The sequence below is a fragment of the Lissotriton vulgaris genome, chromosome 9 (genome assembly GCF_964263255.1).
Source record: "Lissotriton vulgaris chromosome 9, aLisVul1.2, whole genome shotgun sequence".
NCBI classification, from domain to species: Eukaryota; Metazoa; Chordata; class Amphibia; order Caudata; family Salamandridae; genus Lissotriton; species Lissotriton vulgaris.
Window position 1 is genome coordinate 142,247,757 of NC_141697.1, and position 16,667 is coordinate 142,264,423.

The window sequence follows — 16,667 nt, forward strand, 5'->3', positions numbered from 1 at the left end:
GCTGCCTTGAGGGTGGTCATGTTGTCAGTGGTTGGGTTTTTTCTCCATGTTTTCTCGAGGTTGCGGCATAGCTTTTTGGATTTCTTAAGGTCATCGTTGAACCAGGGGGCCTTTTTGTTGTCTTGTTTGGTGTGATGGTTTTTTAAGGGTGCTAATTCGTCAGCGCTGTGAGTGATCCATTGTTTGAATTTGATGGCAGCTTGGTTTGGGTCCGATGAGAGGGCGGGTGGATTTTGGTTGAGCGATGTGAGGAGTTGGTCGATGGTGATTTTGTTCCATTTTCTTCGGGGATAGGTTGTGGAGGGTTGTGGGTCGAGGTGGTTTTGTAGCTGAAGTGAACACAACTGTGGTCCGTCCAGTGGAGAGCTGTGGTGCGGTCGAAGGAGATGTGTTTGCTGGAGGGGAATATTGGGTCGAGCGTATGTCCGGCTACATGGATGGGGGTGTCAACAAGTTGTTTGAGGCCGAGATTGGCCAGATTGTCAAGAAGGGTGGTGGTGTTGCTGTCGTTTTTCTTGTCCAGGTGGAAGTTGAGGTCTCCTAATAGAATGTAGTTCTCGGAGGCGAGGGCATGTGGACTGATGAAGTCAGTGATGTCATTGCTGAATTGTTTACGGGTTCCTGGAGGCCTGTAGATGAGGGTGCTCTGAGTGTGGTTCTAGGGTCGGTGTGGACCTGGAAGTGAAGGTGTTCGGCGGTTGTAAGGTTATCGTCGGAGCTGGTCGTGATTTTGATGTTGTTCTTATGAACGATGGCGATGCCTCCTCCTGTTTGGATGGTGCGGTCTTTTCGGATAATCTTGTAATTGTCCGGGATGGCTATGGCGATGTCGGGTGTTGCTGATGCGTTCATCCATGTTTCAGTAAGGAAGGCGACGTCTGGTGATGTAGTGTTGAGTAGATCCCAGAGTTCGGTGGCGTGTCTGTGGACCGAGCGGGTGTTCAGCAGGATGCACTTCAGGTGGTTAGAGTCGGATCTGTGTTTGGGGTTAGGATGTGGTATGGGTCTTGATGCTAGAAAATTTGCAGGAGTGGCAGGCGAAGGGTCCATGGGTGTATCCTGGGGCAGCTACGCAGCATAGAGGTGTGCGTCCGGGGTTAAAGGCTAGGAGGGTGGCGGCGTCATACATTATGCTGGTGGAGTGCGGTTTGCGGGGGCCAGAGGGTCTGGCACTGGGCGCGGTCCAGGCGCGGACGGGCGTAGATGGGCTTACCTTTGGCGCACCTTCGGCACGCATGGGGCGCGACCGCTGCGCGTGAACGCTGCACGCAAAACAATCTGTCCTAAGTGGAAAATGGGGGGGGGGGCGAGGGAGGGTCAGCTGGGAGGCGGGATCGGACGGAGAGGACGGGCTCCGATGCACAAACAACAAACAAAATGGCATCCAAGTGAAATTGGCAACAGGATGGGGCACACCGAGTGAATGGCGACTTAAACACACTCAATATGTATTAAAAACACTCGACAATGCGTTTAGCACTCAAGCGCTATGCTAAGTAGCAGCTAGCAGAGACAACAGCTGGGCTTGCGCATGTAAAACCAGGATAGTGCTAAAATCGGCAAAGCGCTATTATTAAATAATATACACATGCTTGGGGCTTCTATTAATTCAGCGCTATGACAAGCAGCAAATTATTACAAAACAAGTATCACAGAGCAAAGCAGCGAGTTCAGCAACGATACCACTGGAGCAGGGAGCAGGGAGCGACCGCTTCTGAGAGCGTCAGGACGGTCACCATCAATTCCATTGATGTGCACTGCTTCTTTCACAATATAAAACAGAACATGGGATACCTATAATAATCCTTTGGGAATTGAAGTTTTGCCACTTCTAAGCAGAAGAAGAGTTGGAGGCAGAGGGCCCATTTGAGACTTCATGCCGCTCAGACCAATTAAAGGTTGAATGTCAGGACTTGGGCGACAATCATGTGGAACACGCCACACCAAGGCATGCTCTAGAGTAAGGAGAAGAAGAGCAACACCTACCTTAACCCACTAAAGATGCCCACAAACATTTTCTGGCATATCACACCTATTAGCTCTTTGATGATACTGGATACAGAATGGTAATAGAACTGTCCACACTACGAATGCCATTATGATCCCAACGATGAGTATCAAGATTACCAGAGTCTTGGAGATATCCCTTACTTCCCATGCTCTAGGTGTCAGTTTATCTGCTGAGCAATCTGCAGCAGTTGATGTCAGATTATGGATAAATATCCTTCAATGACTAGTCAAGGACACTCGCCTGCCTGTCTACAAGTTTAATAAATAACGCCCTTCCAGCCACCTCTTCCCCCGTCACCACTCCATCCCATCCCAGTAACCTCTGTTGCTGCATCAGCTGTTGTTACCTCCAGACCATCCTCCCACATCAATAAGAGTAGATTCTCCTTAAGATGAGGATGAGAAAAAAAAGGCTTGCGCCATCACGACACTGGTTCAGCTAATAGGGTTGAACGGAATTGTTATTTAGCACGGAGAACAGCACCACCTACTCCACACGCAAAGGAGTCACTACCGAACGAAATATCGAACATTTATTCTCTCATTAAAAGGGCTTAGAAGTGCCACGTACTAATTAGAAATGAGGATACTGAGTGCGTACTCTATGCTTTTCATGAACTATCCAGGAAAAGCTGTACCATCAATTCCGATCATTAATCATATATGTCAAGAGGGACTTAAACTTATTCAAACCCCTGCCACAGTCGCATTCAATGTGCTACAAAAAGATAAAAAATACAAAGCACCGAAATATACCCAGGTCTGCCTTACAGGACATCCCAAGGCAGAATCCCTGGTGATGCAGGCAGCCAGGAGATGCTCAAGAAATCCAGTATCAGTGAGCGCACACCCACTTGATAGAGAAGGTCTCCGAATGGACAAATGCGTAAAGAGACTGTCATCGAAGCTGCAACTTACCTCACATCGGCATACCCATTGGTCAGACTTAGCTGCTGTAACAGCCAAATGTGGTTGAAAGTAGCCCCATATATATATTTCTGGTTTGTTTTTGTTTTGGTTGTCCTTTTTTCATTTCAGTGTTTCAACAGCACTGGGATGCCCTCTGGGGTTGCTGCTGCGCTCGTAAATCAGTATTCCCCATCACCATTATTCTATAGAGAGTGAAAGAGCTTCTTCTGCTGTTTTAGAAGTATCCAAAGACGTAGGTAAAGTGATACTTTTCCAGTTGATCATATGCTCTTACCCACACCCACCAGTCTTACAGTTGTTCACCATGTATTTTCTGCATATGTCTATGCCATTTTGCATTAAGTCACGTAGTTAGATGAAACGACGTTGGCTTCATTAATATCCCTGGAACGTTTGATCTTTCCCTTCCATTTTCCATGCTCTATAAAGCATGTGTGCATGTGGCTCTTTTTTGGGTATACATGGTGGGTGATTCTCCTGTTGATGTTGGAGTGGTTGCTAATGTCGGATATCAGGGTACAGCAATATATGGTATAGAATTATTGCTCTGAAGCATTTGGACAGTGTCCCTTTCCATACTGTGATGTGAACCATGTGAACACATCTTTAGCATTCAATTTTAAATTCTTTAATTGTTCCCCTCATATGAGACATTTCATTATCTTGTGACTAAATATTATTTCTACGTTGTGTAAAAAACTGACCAGTTGCGTAAGGTTTTGCACACAAGTAGTTATTATCATTTAGTAGCTGTACTGTCTCCGGAATTTTTGGAACAAAAGTACATTCATAGATGAGACGGAACTGTTCAAATTATGTGAACGAACTGGGGTGAACTGTATGTAATATTTCTAAGTGTGCTTTCCTGGCATTACGGGAACAAAGTGCACAGCCAGCCACAGGACTGGACCACCCACACCATGCAAAGAATGTTGTAGAATCTCCTGTATTTTCCTGCTCTAAGGGCAAATTTAGTCATACAGGGCCCTCTGCTCTAAGGATATGATGAACAGCGCCCAAGGCAACAAAGCTCAAAGAAATGTTCAGCACTCACCACTCTTAGCAGGGTGTGCTCATAGGCGACATATATGCACGCCGCTGCCACTATATTTCAAACCTTCTTTATCATGAGACGTCATCCGGATTCCCATGGTGGGATGGGCTCAAAACCTTTATGTTAACCCTCTGAATCTGCAGGGTGAATATGGATGGGCTCGCCTGTTGCAGAGGTCTCCCTGGACAACTGGTCAACAGGCCAAGGCTTCATGCTGTGCAGAACAGCCAGCACAGCTTCCCAACCACAAACATTCTCAGAATTTCAAAGTATACAGATCAGTGTTAATGTTAACGAGCCATGGTGCTCGTGCACAAAGATCTGCTTTTATATTCATGTGAAGTGCAAACTTCCAGCGTTACCGCACCCTCCTGATTCAGGTTTCTGGTTGAAGAGACGTCCTTGTGGGGGAGAACCTTCAACCCTGCTAGGAAATGCCTTGAATCTGCAAAATCTGCAAAGACTGCAAGAGTCCAATAATTGTATCCGTTTTGTCCTTGGGTGTCCCAGAGCAGTCCAGCTTTACTATCTGTCCATCAAGGAAGTATGTACTTCAATACAATTTTCTTATCTGATTTATTGATCCAGATTAAAGAAGGGGAAACAGTTGAATAGTAAGATGATTGTCTTCTGGGAATACATATTTTTTACTGAACTTTTCTTTTTTGTTAAGTTTAAAGATGCTTTATTGAAAAGAAAAAGCTTACTGAGAACGTATCCCGAGAACAGTATTATATGAATGCAATACAAATGCACAAAATGTAGATTAGTGTAAATCGATTGTTTGATAAAGCATAAGCAGGATACATTAAAAGGTAGGGAGAGAGAAAAGGAAGAAGGGAGAAAAGAATATGTGGCTTGAATTAGGGATTCGAAAATATGACCAAAAACACTAAATAATACACATCAACATGAATGATAACAATAAACTTTAAAAAAAAAATGCCGGACATTTCTCATGTGTTTTCTTTTTTTGCCAGGATGAGTTGGGGGCAGTTCGCAGCCTGCTGAAAAGGCATGAGGAATTTCAGAATCTGCTGAGAGCACTGACCCTCCGCGTGGAAGCTTTGACGCAGCGCGCGGATGAACTTGAACAAAGTGGACACTTTGCTGCCCCTGCGTAAGTTTCTAAAATTTGGGTGAGAAACGCCCCGTTCAACATTGGTCCCTGTATCGTTGTGATGGTAATCAATTGTGCTTCAGTGTAGCTGTAAAAAGTAATCTGCTATTTGTTATCTTCTAGTCGGTAATCAACTTTACATCAGAGTGTTAATGTGTTCAATGATGTCGTTGACAACTCCGAACTTGTTCTATATTTTCCTATAAAGTCAAGCAAACATAAAGCCAATTGAAATATGTTTTCTTTCTATGCTAGATCTTTCCATATCATATAAAAACAAATGTACAAGAGAAACAAAATGTTCTAGTTAACCAATGAAAAATATATTCTTTTTGTCATATATTCGTGTAATCCCAGTTAGCCTTTGCAGCATCAACTGCTGAATCAGAATACGAACTACACAAGTAGCATTTATCGATAACACTTTATGACAGGTTAATAGAGTGGAGTAATCTGAACAGAAATACAACAGTGATGCTAAAACCATGTCTGCCCTGCTGATGCTTGAGTGGTACTATTTAACAGGTAGAAAGAGAAAAATATGAGGCACACAATTTATATGTGGGTAGCAAAGCGTGTGTGTGTATGGAAGTGATGCCACAGTAATGAGTGTAGAAGTTAGCTGAGTTGATTAATGCACCCATTGTTGCTGGCTTAGTGCAACCGGAAAAGCAGTGATGGATTCCAACAGATGCACTCAGCTGTTCACCCTTCCTTCTGTTATTAGCGCCTTGAGACGGGGGTAATCATCATAATGTTCTGCATATAAATATATATATAATGTATTGTTGCTGCTGTCATTTCGCGGTGAGCTTCTCAAGCTGAAAGTTCTCCTGGCTGAGATAAAACATGGATTTATTAGGGCAGGAAGAAGAAATAGTGCTGTTTGTGGTACAGCTCGCTCAGCATTCAAGGGCAGGAGGAGCGCGCAGCAAACCCGGCTGTTCATGAGGGGGGAGGGGGTGATTTCTCTTAGCCTCCCCTGTGAGTATAGGCCTTAAAGGCACAGTTGTTTGTCGAGCTGCCAGCTCAGCCTTCAGTAGTTGATTCCGTTCCAATTCACCGCAAACATGCGTCTAATCACTCAGTCAACAGACAGTTTGAATTCCAAGTGCACAGTTTTAGAAGGGCAGACTCTTTGCCTACTCCATCTTTTTTCACCACGGTTCCCTATATTCTTTTCCGTGGAGCACAGGGCTCACAATTGGAATAGATCCAAGCTGGGAGTCGGCATAAGTGGGTAACATGCAGTATCATCATCATCTTGTATTTTTAGGCAATTAAAACCATAGCCAATTAAATATAATTTGGGGTTTAGCGATATATTCCATCTTGCTTTGTATACGGTATAATCAACTGCCCATTGATTATCCAATTAATATGTCTAATGGCAAACATGACAAGTTCACCCAGTTCCATATTTTTCTGTCATTCTGCCACACATGGTTTGGAATTTTTCATTATGTGTTCAGAAAGAACTACAAGTATCAAAATGAAAAGAAAATCCGGACTGGATGGAGAGAACCAGATTTGGGACAAATGGTGCTCTATGCAATTAGAGGCAAAACACATTCCCATTGAGACAAATTGCCACCTGTTGTGTTTTATAAACTGATAAAATTGCCATGATCTACATAATTGGGAAGTTTAGCAGCAGATTTCTGGAAAGTCATCAGAATTAATGGTAGAAAAAGGAAAACATTTATGACTGGAAATAACCCTGTTCACAGTCATAGTTTAAAGAACTCAAAGTGTGCATGCAAACCTTTACATAGAGAGCACCCATAATCTGGCACAAAAGCATACATTTGTTACTCCACTAGGGTGACCGTCGAGAGCAGAACATAGGATATAGAAACAAACAGCAGACTCCAATAAAAGGTGAATATAAGTAATGATGCGTTGCAACTGAAACACTCGGGCATATTCTCAATGACTCATCACAGAGTTATCAGCACTTTATCGCAGCCAAAGTCACGATAAATATATTGCCCCATTCACAAGCTGGTGCTAACAACCCATATCACCAGTTTACCTGCGATAGCAGCTGCAAAAAAAATCCCCACAGATGACCCCAGAAACTAATGGTAATGAGATGCAGAGTAGGCGTTCCAGTGCAAACAGCCACAACAACACCACTTTGCAATATTCCCAACGACCAGCCAGATCAGTGATAAGATCACAAAACAGGCGATAAGGCGCGTTAGCACAGGAATATAACAACCAAGATATTGCACATCTACGTCAAAAAATCATTAACAAAATCTTTCGCCTGATATAACACAATTACAACTAATAACATACATGTGAGTACAGAAAAAGCAGAAGCAATCATTCACCATTGAAAGACCAAACAAAATATCACAATCAAATTTGTCTACAAACAACTATTTGGAAATACATGGTGGGTCATTCCTGGGCAATCTGTAAGTGACAGCCTGCTAGACAATATCTAAGATAAGAAGGTGTGTCAGGCACTCATCAAAGGACAGAGAGAGAGAGAGAGAGAGAGAGAAAGAGAAAGAGAGAGTGAGATAGAGAGAGGGAGAGAGAGAGAGTGAGAGAGAGAGAAAAAGAAAGAAAGAAAGAGAGAAAGAAAGAGAGGGACTGAGCAAGGAGCGCAAGGCCAATCAGCCCCTTGGCTCATACATGCCAACTGTTGCATGTGTTTCGCAAGTGGTGCACCCTAACTCTAAGGCCTGACATCAATTTCAGCACGAAGGCCACATCACATTTCAGAAATGCAAGCAGTAGTCAGAATAAAATTAGGTATGAAAGCTCCTTTGTCTCAAAACACAAGGCGGAAGGACAGCCGAACCTCCGACCTTGGTCTGCAACACAGCCGGCACCCCCCTGAGTGAGATACCGTACCAGCCTCTGATGACTTCCACACCACGAACTGTGAGAATGAAAGATCAACGTGTCCACACCCCACACACACTTGTCCCTGCTCGAGGTGCACCTGCATTGGATGCCCTTGACACATTGGCAAAAACAGCACATACGTCCAAACGTTGCACACACATATGACTCATTGCTCCGAGCTGAGGCATATCGTTCACAGAACTGCCACCGTTCTGAGGAGTGCCGGTGGTAACAAAAGCAATGGCAGCCAACCCCGGGCACATGCACAACCCCTATCACGTGGAACTGTACCATGCACAAATGCTGCATCTGTTGGGATCATTGCCACTGGCAGTGTTGCAAATCAGTTACCGTCTGAGTTTCCGTCTTGCGTACATCACATGCGTCCAGCCCTGGTTCCACTGTCGAACATGCACATTCGAGTAGCCCATGGAGATCTGCCTATCCAACACAACGGTAGCTGAACTGGATTTTGACTTGTGTGTGCGCCCCCTGTTGGCCCACTAACAGGAGTGCAACCGGGATACCTGGGCATCGGATGCCTTGATATGTGGTGTCTCTGCTGGCAGTAGTGGATGAGAGATTGCACAATTTATTGTGTGCAGTAACTACATCGAGGCGCTCCCCTATTGGGCTGTGTTGCGGATTGGTGAAACTGTGTGGACAAAGCACATCTGTCCGGACCAGTTAATGAATTCGCTCTCCGTCGTGTTTGTTGAACTCGACAGCGACGTGCTTCTGGAACTGATTGCCCATGAAGCTGTGCTCGCATTCATGGACGAGTAACTACGTTCCTGCAGCCACAACTGATTGACACCCAGAGCACAGGTCCCAACACCTTGTTGCATCTTGGAGGAATGATCACATATCCCACCACAACAGTGGACATGTCTGCATTTGCCCGACTCAGAATGCATGTGCGTGCATCTAGCCGTGTTGTTACACATCTGTGCAAGATGTTGCAGTCCTACGGGCGGAGCTGCCCACCGTCGTTTGGCAACGTCCCGAAATCTGACATACTGCTGCAGGGAGAGTGGCAATGTGGTACGACATGTGACCTTGTCGGAACCTTTCACCTGCTCACTGTCAGCAGAGCAGACAGTCTGCGCAGTCCGGTGGTACAACACTATGCAGATCCCATGGGCTGTGAGTCATGTCCCCTGACACGGGGCAGTGAGCATACGCCAAACATCACATGACTCGTCCAGCAAGGCAAGTTTAGCTGTGTCCGTTGCCATCCGTAATGACTTGTGTTTATTTTTGCATCCCCATTTCTTGCACCTCGGCATGTTCGTATGCTACCTGTAAGTGACGTAAGCATTTGTCTGCATGTTGTGGCCCCTGCCTTGCCCGTACTGACACACATATGCTGATAAAGTCTACGCAACTTCACCAGTGTACAACTGTGATGAGTGTCGATTAGTATGACAAATCGTGTGCCTCAATGTGCATTGTACGTACACAGGGAGGGACTGACTGCCACATGTACATTGGGGGTGAGTCCCTATTGGCAGCTCCACCTCTGTGAGCCAGAGATTGTGGTTGGGATAGTTGAAGGTAGACCTGTGCTCTTATGTGGCTTCAGCAATGTGAGTATGGTGTCCAACTTCTTGCCATGTGGATCAATGTGGTCCATCAAAACAGTCTGTGTCCACATGGATGTGTGTGAGTAGGTCATGCGAAGAGATGTTCTGTTGCCACTTGTGATGGAGGACACAACTTCAGGCCTGCTAACCATTTTGACATTTCTACACACAGCCCTAATTAATACATGGACATGGGGCTACGTTGGGGATTGCGAGATTGTTGTTCATGTGCAATGAGGCCACAGCTAGTTCACATCTTCACAGTCATCTAATTGGCCATGTGGGTCAGGGTCACACATGCGCCTTGATGTAATTTACCAGGGTGTACCTTTTAGTGCAATCAATGTCCCTTCATACATCCATACTTTCATACTTGAGTGAACATAGACATGACACATGTGATTTCAAATGTTTTATTCACATACTGTGGGGTGTCGGAGCAGGAGCAGTACATGGTCATGTCAGGCCCACATTACACTGTTGCCCAGTAGTGGGCCAACCAGAGTCCTTGGGGAAGGAAAGGTTGATTGGAAGAGGAAGAGTTCAGTCCGCAGCCGGATTGCTGTGTCATTGGTAACCACAGCAGATATGGCAGTCCATGTCGGGGTCCAGGTGGATGTCGCAGAGTCTTTCGGGGGCAGTGGGAGGTATTGTTCCAGGGCATGATGCAGAGGGCTGAACCAGGCAGGGACAGGCCATATGGCAGGGATGGATGCTACTACCTCCTTCCTCACACATTCATTTCCATCCACATCTTATTCCTCTGATACGTCTTCTGTGTCTGGTGTGTCAGGTGTGTGTGGTGGTGTTATGGCTGCATCACTGTGTGCCCTTCCTACACATCAGGGGGTGAAGGTGGTAGGGCTGCATCACTGTGTGCCAATGACACATAAGAGGGCGGAGATGTTTATGTCGAAGTTCCTGCAGTAGTTATCTCCGGCAGGCACTGTGGCAGGAATGGCAAGATGAGGATCTGCAGTGCATGGAGGATTCTAGCTACATCTTGCTGGTGTTCAGCCATGGCAAACCATACTTCTAGCTTGCATTGGCTCCATGGTCTCCATTGTCCTCCACATCTGTGCCATCTCTGTGCTGGCATTGCTGGAGCGTGGCCGACTAGACAGTTCTTGAGTCCGAGTAATGGCTGCAGCGAGGTCAGCCAAGGATTGTTGGAGAGTATGGAGCGGACAGTGGGTGTCCGTTAGGGACTGTAAGTGGTCCCTGATGGGACTTAGACACCCACGTATGGCATCTAGTTTGGCTGCCATGAGGTTGAACCCCACACTCAGCTGATCAGCCATCTTTTCCTGGCACTCTAACATACGGCGAATGCCATATGTTGGTCGGGGGGGGGGGGTCCTGTGAGCCAGGCGTGGTGGTGTGTGCTTCCTGCTGTGTGGTCTGTGCAGGGGGTGGTGTCACCTTGATTCAGCTGGGCTGCCCTGCTCCTAAAGGTGGGGTGCAGAGGCTGTCTACGAAACGTTGGTGGGTGTCGGTGCAGATGACCAGGGTATCCTCTTCATCATCACTTAAGATATGTCTGGTCTGCTCTGCAGTTGGTGTTGATTGTCCCTCTGCAAGGTAAATGGGAGATGTGTCTCATGTATGTTGATGCATTGTACATGTTCCCAGACAGACAGCATGCCAATGTACTTTGTGACTGTTTTGGAGCAGCTGGCTATTTGATTGGAGACAGTGGACATTTTGACTACATGACGGATATGCGGTTGTACTTTTACATTATCATATCACAGTTTCATGCGATGCCAGATATGATTGACCAGTTACTACACACAAGCGGTACCAATAGTGTTCTCTGTCCTGTGGTGTCAGTGTTGCACTTTGTACCACATTGTCGACAATGTTTTTTTAAAAAATTTTTTTTTTAAACCTTTATTGAAAAAGACATGAAAATACAATAGCAATCAAACAGCCGCTTCGGGTCGGTTGGCAACGATTCCAAATCTAGGTAGGATGAAGAAATACACAGCCCTTCAGCCGACAACCCTAGGGCCCGGCGGCGATTAACAGATTATGCCAAGCCATACGTAAGTGTACTGGAGAACTGAGGTTTTGATTTTATCTTTTTTAGAAACCAACCCCCCAACCAAAGAACTTAAAACAACTACTGCAAGGGCTAAAACAAAAAAACAACGACCTTGGTGAATCCTTCTGGAGAGGGGCACCATATCTGCAACTACACATAATCATCAAGAGGAATGTCCGGGAGTGGAAGCAAGAGGGAACAAGTAATAGGCAACAGAACATAAACCAAATCTGGACAAGAGGAAACGTCACGCTAAGGGGACTGTAACCGCTCCGTTGGAGGCTCAAAAGGAGGGGTACAAATCTCACCACGGTATTGATTCCACTGACTCCATATCTTCCCCCACTTCTTGGGTCTGCCCCTAGCAATGTATACTGTTTTTTCACCGAACATTCACCAGTCCATGTTCCTAGACCAGGTCGACAGACTCGGTGGCTTCGCCGACCCCCACAATTGCGCAATGTCACGCTTAGCAATCATGTTACCCAAGGTGGCCCACTGCGTTTGGGCCACATTATAGTCGTTGGGCTCCCATACATTTAACAGACATCTCCGGGCCTCAGGTAGAAGCGAGACACTCGTCACCTCAGACATGACACCATGCACACAAGTCCAGAAGGACGCCACCGCAGGACATTCCCACATAATATGAAGGAATGTACCCACCATACCACAGCCACGTTTACTCAAAGCATCCGAGACAAACCCCATCCGCAACAATCGAGGACCCGTCATGTATACTCGGTGTAAGATTTTTAGTTGCACCAATCTCAGACGAGCCGAGATCGCCACCTCCTTTGGAGAGGATATCGCCGCCTGCCAGTCCTCATCGTCAAGCTCCAGTCCATCGCCGGTCCAAGACATGCGAAGCTGCAAAAGAAGGTCCGCACGGTGGTTTATCAATTTTTTATATATGAGTGAAATCGTACTGTCGGGGACGTGCCCGTCAAGTACTCTGTCCTCCAGGGGTGAGCAGTCCGGAACGGGCGTCCCCGGCACCATAACAGAGGAAAGGGCGTGCCGAACTTGCAGGTATCGAAAGTATTCGCGAGGGCCGAGCTTAAATTCTAGTTGCAACTCCTCGAAGGATTTAATCTTGTTCTTCTGTAAAAGATCACCCACCGCACTGATTCCGATAAGATCCCATTTGTCGAACCCCTTAGTCGTCGACAGATTACCCAACTTTCCAGAAGCATAGAGTGGAGTTGCCCGAGTGAGGGTATCCGACCAACCCGTGGCAGCGGTAGCATTGTACCAGACCCGAACCGCGACCTTGGTAGGCCCGGTTAATTCCGTTGCAGACCGTTTAGAATAGAGTGCCCTATTATAATATCCGCCCGGAAGCAGCCATTTATCCATCGCAAAGGCCGGGTTAGCAGCCGGACCGTACATCGCATGGTTAACTGGGCTCAGTTGGGAAGCCCAGTAATACCGTCGGATATCCGGTAGCGCAATACTGCCATCGTACCATGGCAGCGTGAGCTTGGCCAAGGCAATCCGGGTACGACCGGCCCACACCAGTTTCCTTTGTAGACATTCAATCTCATGAAAATAACTGGAGGGCACTAGATCTAAAGTATTCTGGAGAGCATGCAAGAATATGGGAAGGGACATCATTTTGAATAAGGCTGCCCTGCCTACCAGGGACAGAGGCAGCCTGCTCCACGCCTTCACGTCCGCTCTTAACCGAGCGAGCGGGGGGAGTAAATTGAGTCGGTATCTAGCAGTCGGGTCACGTGAAATATGAATGCCTACATACTTAAATCCGGTGTGTAGGAGAGTAGGGTCTGCAATCCTATGATCACCCAGATTTTTTGCTTTTGTTTCACTGGTTTACGACTTTCTCTGGCTGTGGGCCTGCCAATCAGACCCACAGCCTGGCTGTTCTCTCTCTAAATTACAACATGTACCCTAGGTGCATTTACCAATTGGTACTGGGCCACCTTATCAGACCCTGTAACTCAGGGCATAGTTGTACCCAGGGCCTACCAGGGGCTGAAGCATGTATTATGCCACCCCTGGCTGGCCTCCTAAATTTGACACAACTGGCTGCATGACAGCTGGGGCAAAGTCGTGTAATCACCCTTTGCTATAGATATAGTATACCTATATCTAACCCTAAAATGGACACACAGATTCCTATCAGTCCCTCCTATGGCAGGCCTTGACAATCCTGAAGGCAGAGTGCTTGGAATCGTGTGAGATGGTGCTCTGGCATGAGCTGAGCCTGTCTGCAGCTTGCGGAACCAAGTCCTAATAGCTGTTCCATGATATCGCATACCATATACTCTTAAGTGCATTATAATCCTCGCGGTTAAATGCTAACTTTGGTATTGCTTTATCAAAACATGTCGAGTAAGGTGTCATACGAATTGGAATACTAACCCCTCGCCAATTCTGGCGACGGGGTTAGCATTCCACCCTTCTAGAGGGACACGACATGTATGTAACTGTGAACCCCGGTTAAAGTTAAACGAAGCCTCAGCTCCACAAAATGGATGCTGCCACCACAGACACGAGTCTGACCCCCTGCAGCTGGGAGTCCTTCCAGCGAGGGGAGCCTGGACAAAGGGTTTCCTGTCGAGGGCGGTGCTAGCACAGTCCCAGACAGGGTTTTGTGTATCCTGGGTAGGCAGGGCTTTACAGGAAGGTGACTGCTGAGTGGCACCCCGGTGCTCACTACGCATAGGCCGGTCAGAACCAGTTCCAGGGGCACACCAGCCCCTGGCCTGGGGGAAGTCCGGCATGGGTGAGGGGTGTAACCACCCCCCTCCTAGTCCCACCCATAGGCAGGACCTAGTCACCGGGTCAGCCCCCTTTTTTAGTATAAAGATAGGAGCGGGCCCCCTGTTCAAATTAGATCATCTTTGGAATCAAGACACGACTTTCTGCGAAAGGACATCAAGATTTCTTCTTCAAGATTCTCCCTTGTGGCTAAGGAGTAGTCACCCTGCATCCGCAGGCACCATCCTAAGAACACTGCGGTCTGCTGCAAGTCCTTCCTCCGGAATCCGACTGCCCAGCTCGACGAGACCCGGCTTCCCTGGCACCTCTGACCTCTACTCACCTCTACAGCCAAGCTGAGAACCGTGAGTGCGACGAGACCTCGAGGGACCGACGATCGCCAAGACTGCACGACTTCTTTGCAACAAGCCCACCGTGTGCTCCACTGGTGAGTGCTTTGGGGTCCGAGAAGCCCCAACCCTGAGCTGCTCCAGCACCGAAGATCAGCCCTCCAGCATCTCCACGATCTGCGTGGGGCCCTTCTGCTTTTGCCTGCTCACCGCGCTGTGTGGCTACTAGCCGGCTGGCTTGTGGCCTTCTTCACGACGCCCGACGACATCACTGCTGCTGGTCTGGTTGCTCCAGACTGGCCCTTGCTTCCTTGCAACAGAGAAGCACCCCGGACCCTCCTGGTCCACTCCAGACGCCATTTTGAGTCCACCGCGTGGGCTTGAATTTGCCAAGGCTTTGTTGCCCAATCCTGGGTCCAGCGACGCCGACAGCTTCATCCATCGTGGGACAGCTCGCTCCTCCATCCTGGTCGCCGACAACGCCTCCTGGTCCGTGAGATCTGCAGAGCACAGCGTCACCCACTCACCTAGTCGAGGTGACTACCATCCGGTGCCCTCCTGGTGCCACCTGACTACTGGCTAGTAGTCTCGAACTTGGTCCCCTCTGCTTTCAGGTGTCATCTCTCTTCAAGATCCAGGCTTGGATCACTTTGAACTCTCTTCACTGGTCGCCTGCCAGCATCTTTCTTCCAGGCTCCTGGTCCGTCTACGAGGATTCCCGACGTCTTTTGAGACCTATGCAGCTGCAGCCCCTGGGCTAGGTAACTTCGGCATTTCGGTGCCCCAGCATAGCCTCACTATCCAAGGGTCAGAATCCACTTTCGTTTTCCTCCTACCAGGTCGGGTTCGCCCGAGAACACTAACTCTGTGAAATCTAGCTACCATAGACTTTGTCCCGCATCACGCGTGAGAGTGCACACTCTGCACCCGAGTCCCCTAGGCCTCCTAGAAGTAATCTGAAGATTCTATAGTCAAGTCCTAGCGATTCCAGAGCCTATTAGTACTGTACTTACCTGCTAGTAATTTTGCATTCCACTTTCAGAGTATATGGTTTTTCGTGCCCCTCGGGCATTTGTATATACTGTGCTAACTTAAGTATTTTCGTAAGAGTTTTGTTTTGTGCTTAGTACCCTGTCCTCATAAAGAGTACAGGGCTGTTGTGATTATAATAAATACACTGTTTATTTTCATAACACTTGTGTGGTGTCCTTTCACTTGGTGTTCAAGGGGTATATGTGTGGTATAACAGCTGGCTTAACACGCCCTCTCGAGTCTTTAGCCTTAGACTGCTCGTATCCACGCTACTAGGATAGCTGGTCTATGAGGTTGACTTACAACCAATCATCAATAAGGGTTGCTGGACTGATACATAGTGTTCACTAGAATAGTGACCACTGCATATCAGGCCACCTTCTCACATTGGTGAGCAGCGGTTGGGATTTGAGCTTGCTGTTGTTTTACCACACGTATCCTAAGAATATCTTGTTGAAAGATCACATAAGTACTTTTAGGTACATATAACTTAGCTTAGAATACTCTGAGTTCTACTGAACCAGCTGTTGCAGCTCCTCAAGGCTTAGCACACCTTGGCTGCAACTCTTAGCAAGGGATCAGTAGGCAAACACATAGTGTAGGTAGGTGCATCACTTACACCACACTAGAAGCATGTCTAACCTCGGAGAGTCTGCTGAGACCCCTCTGATGGTTGAGGACCCTCCACAGGCCTCTTCTAGATATGCAGCCCTTAGCTTCCAGGAGATGAGACAAGTGTGTACCTCCAGGAAGCTAAAACAGGGGTCTAACCCCACAATCCCATTTCTGATAGGTCTCTTAGAGACTTATGATGCCAGAAAAGCTGAGAAACTTCTTAGCTCTTCTCATCCAGAAGGGGACATGCCAGCCCTAGAAGGAATCAGGGGTGACCCAGATCTCATCCATCTCTCAGGTGAGGAGGATGATGATCAGGAGACATCTGGGGATG

At 47.3% G+C, this 16,667-nt stretch overlaps 1 protein-coding gene across 1 annotated transcript in view; it reads left to right on the top strand.

The window, feature by feature from the left end:
- The window catches only part of SPTBN5 (spectrin beta, non-erythrocytic 5), a 2,284,272-nt gene that overhangs the window by 563,700 nt on the left and 1,703,905 nt on the right, over positions 1–16,667 (top strand). The window contains exon 21 of the mRNA XM_086937224.1: positions 4,975–5,114. Coding sequence (XP_086793350.1) covers positions 4,975–5,114 — 140 coding nt within the window. The remainder of the gene's footprint in view (positions 1–4,974; positions 5,115–16,667) is intronic.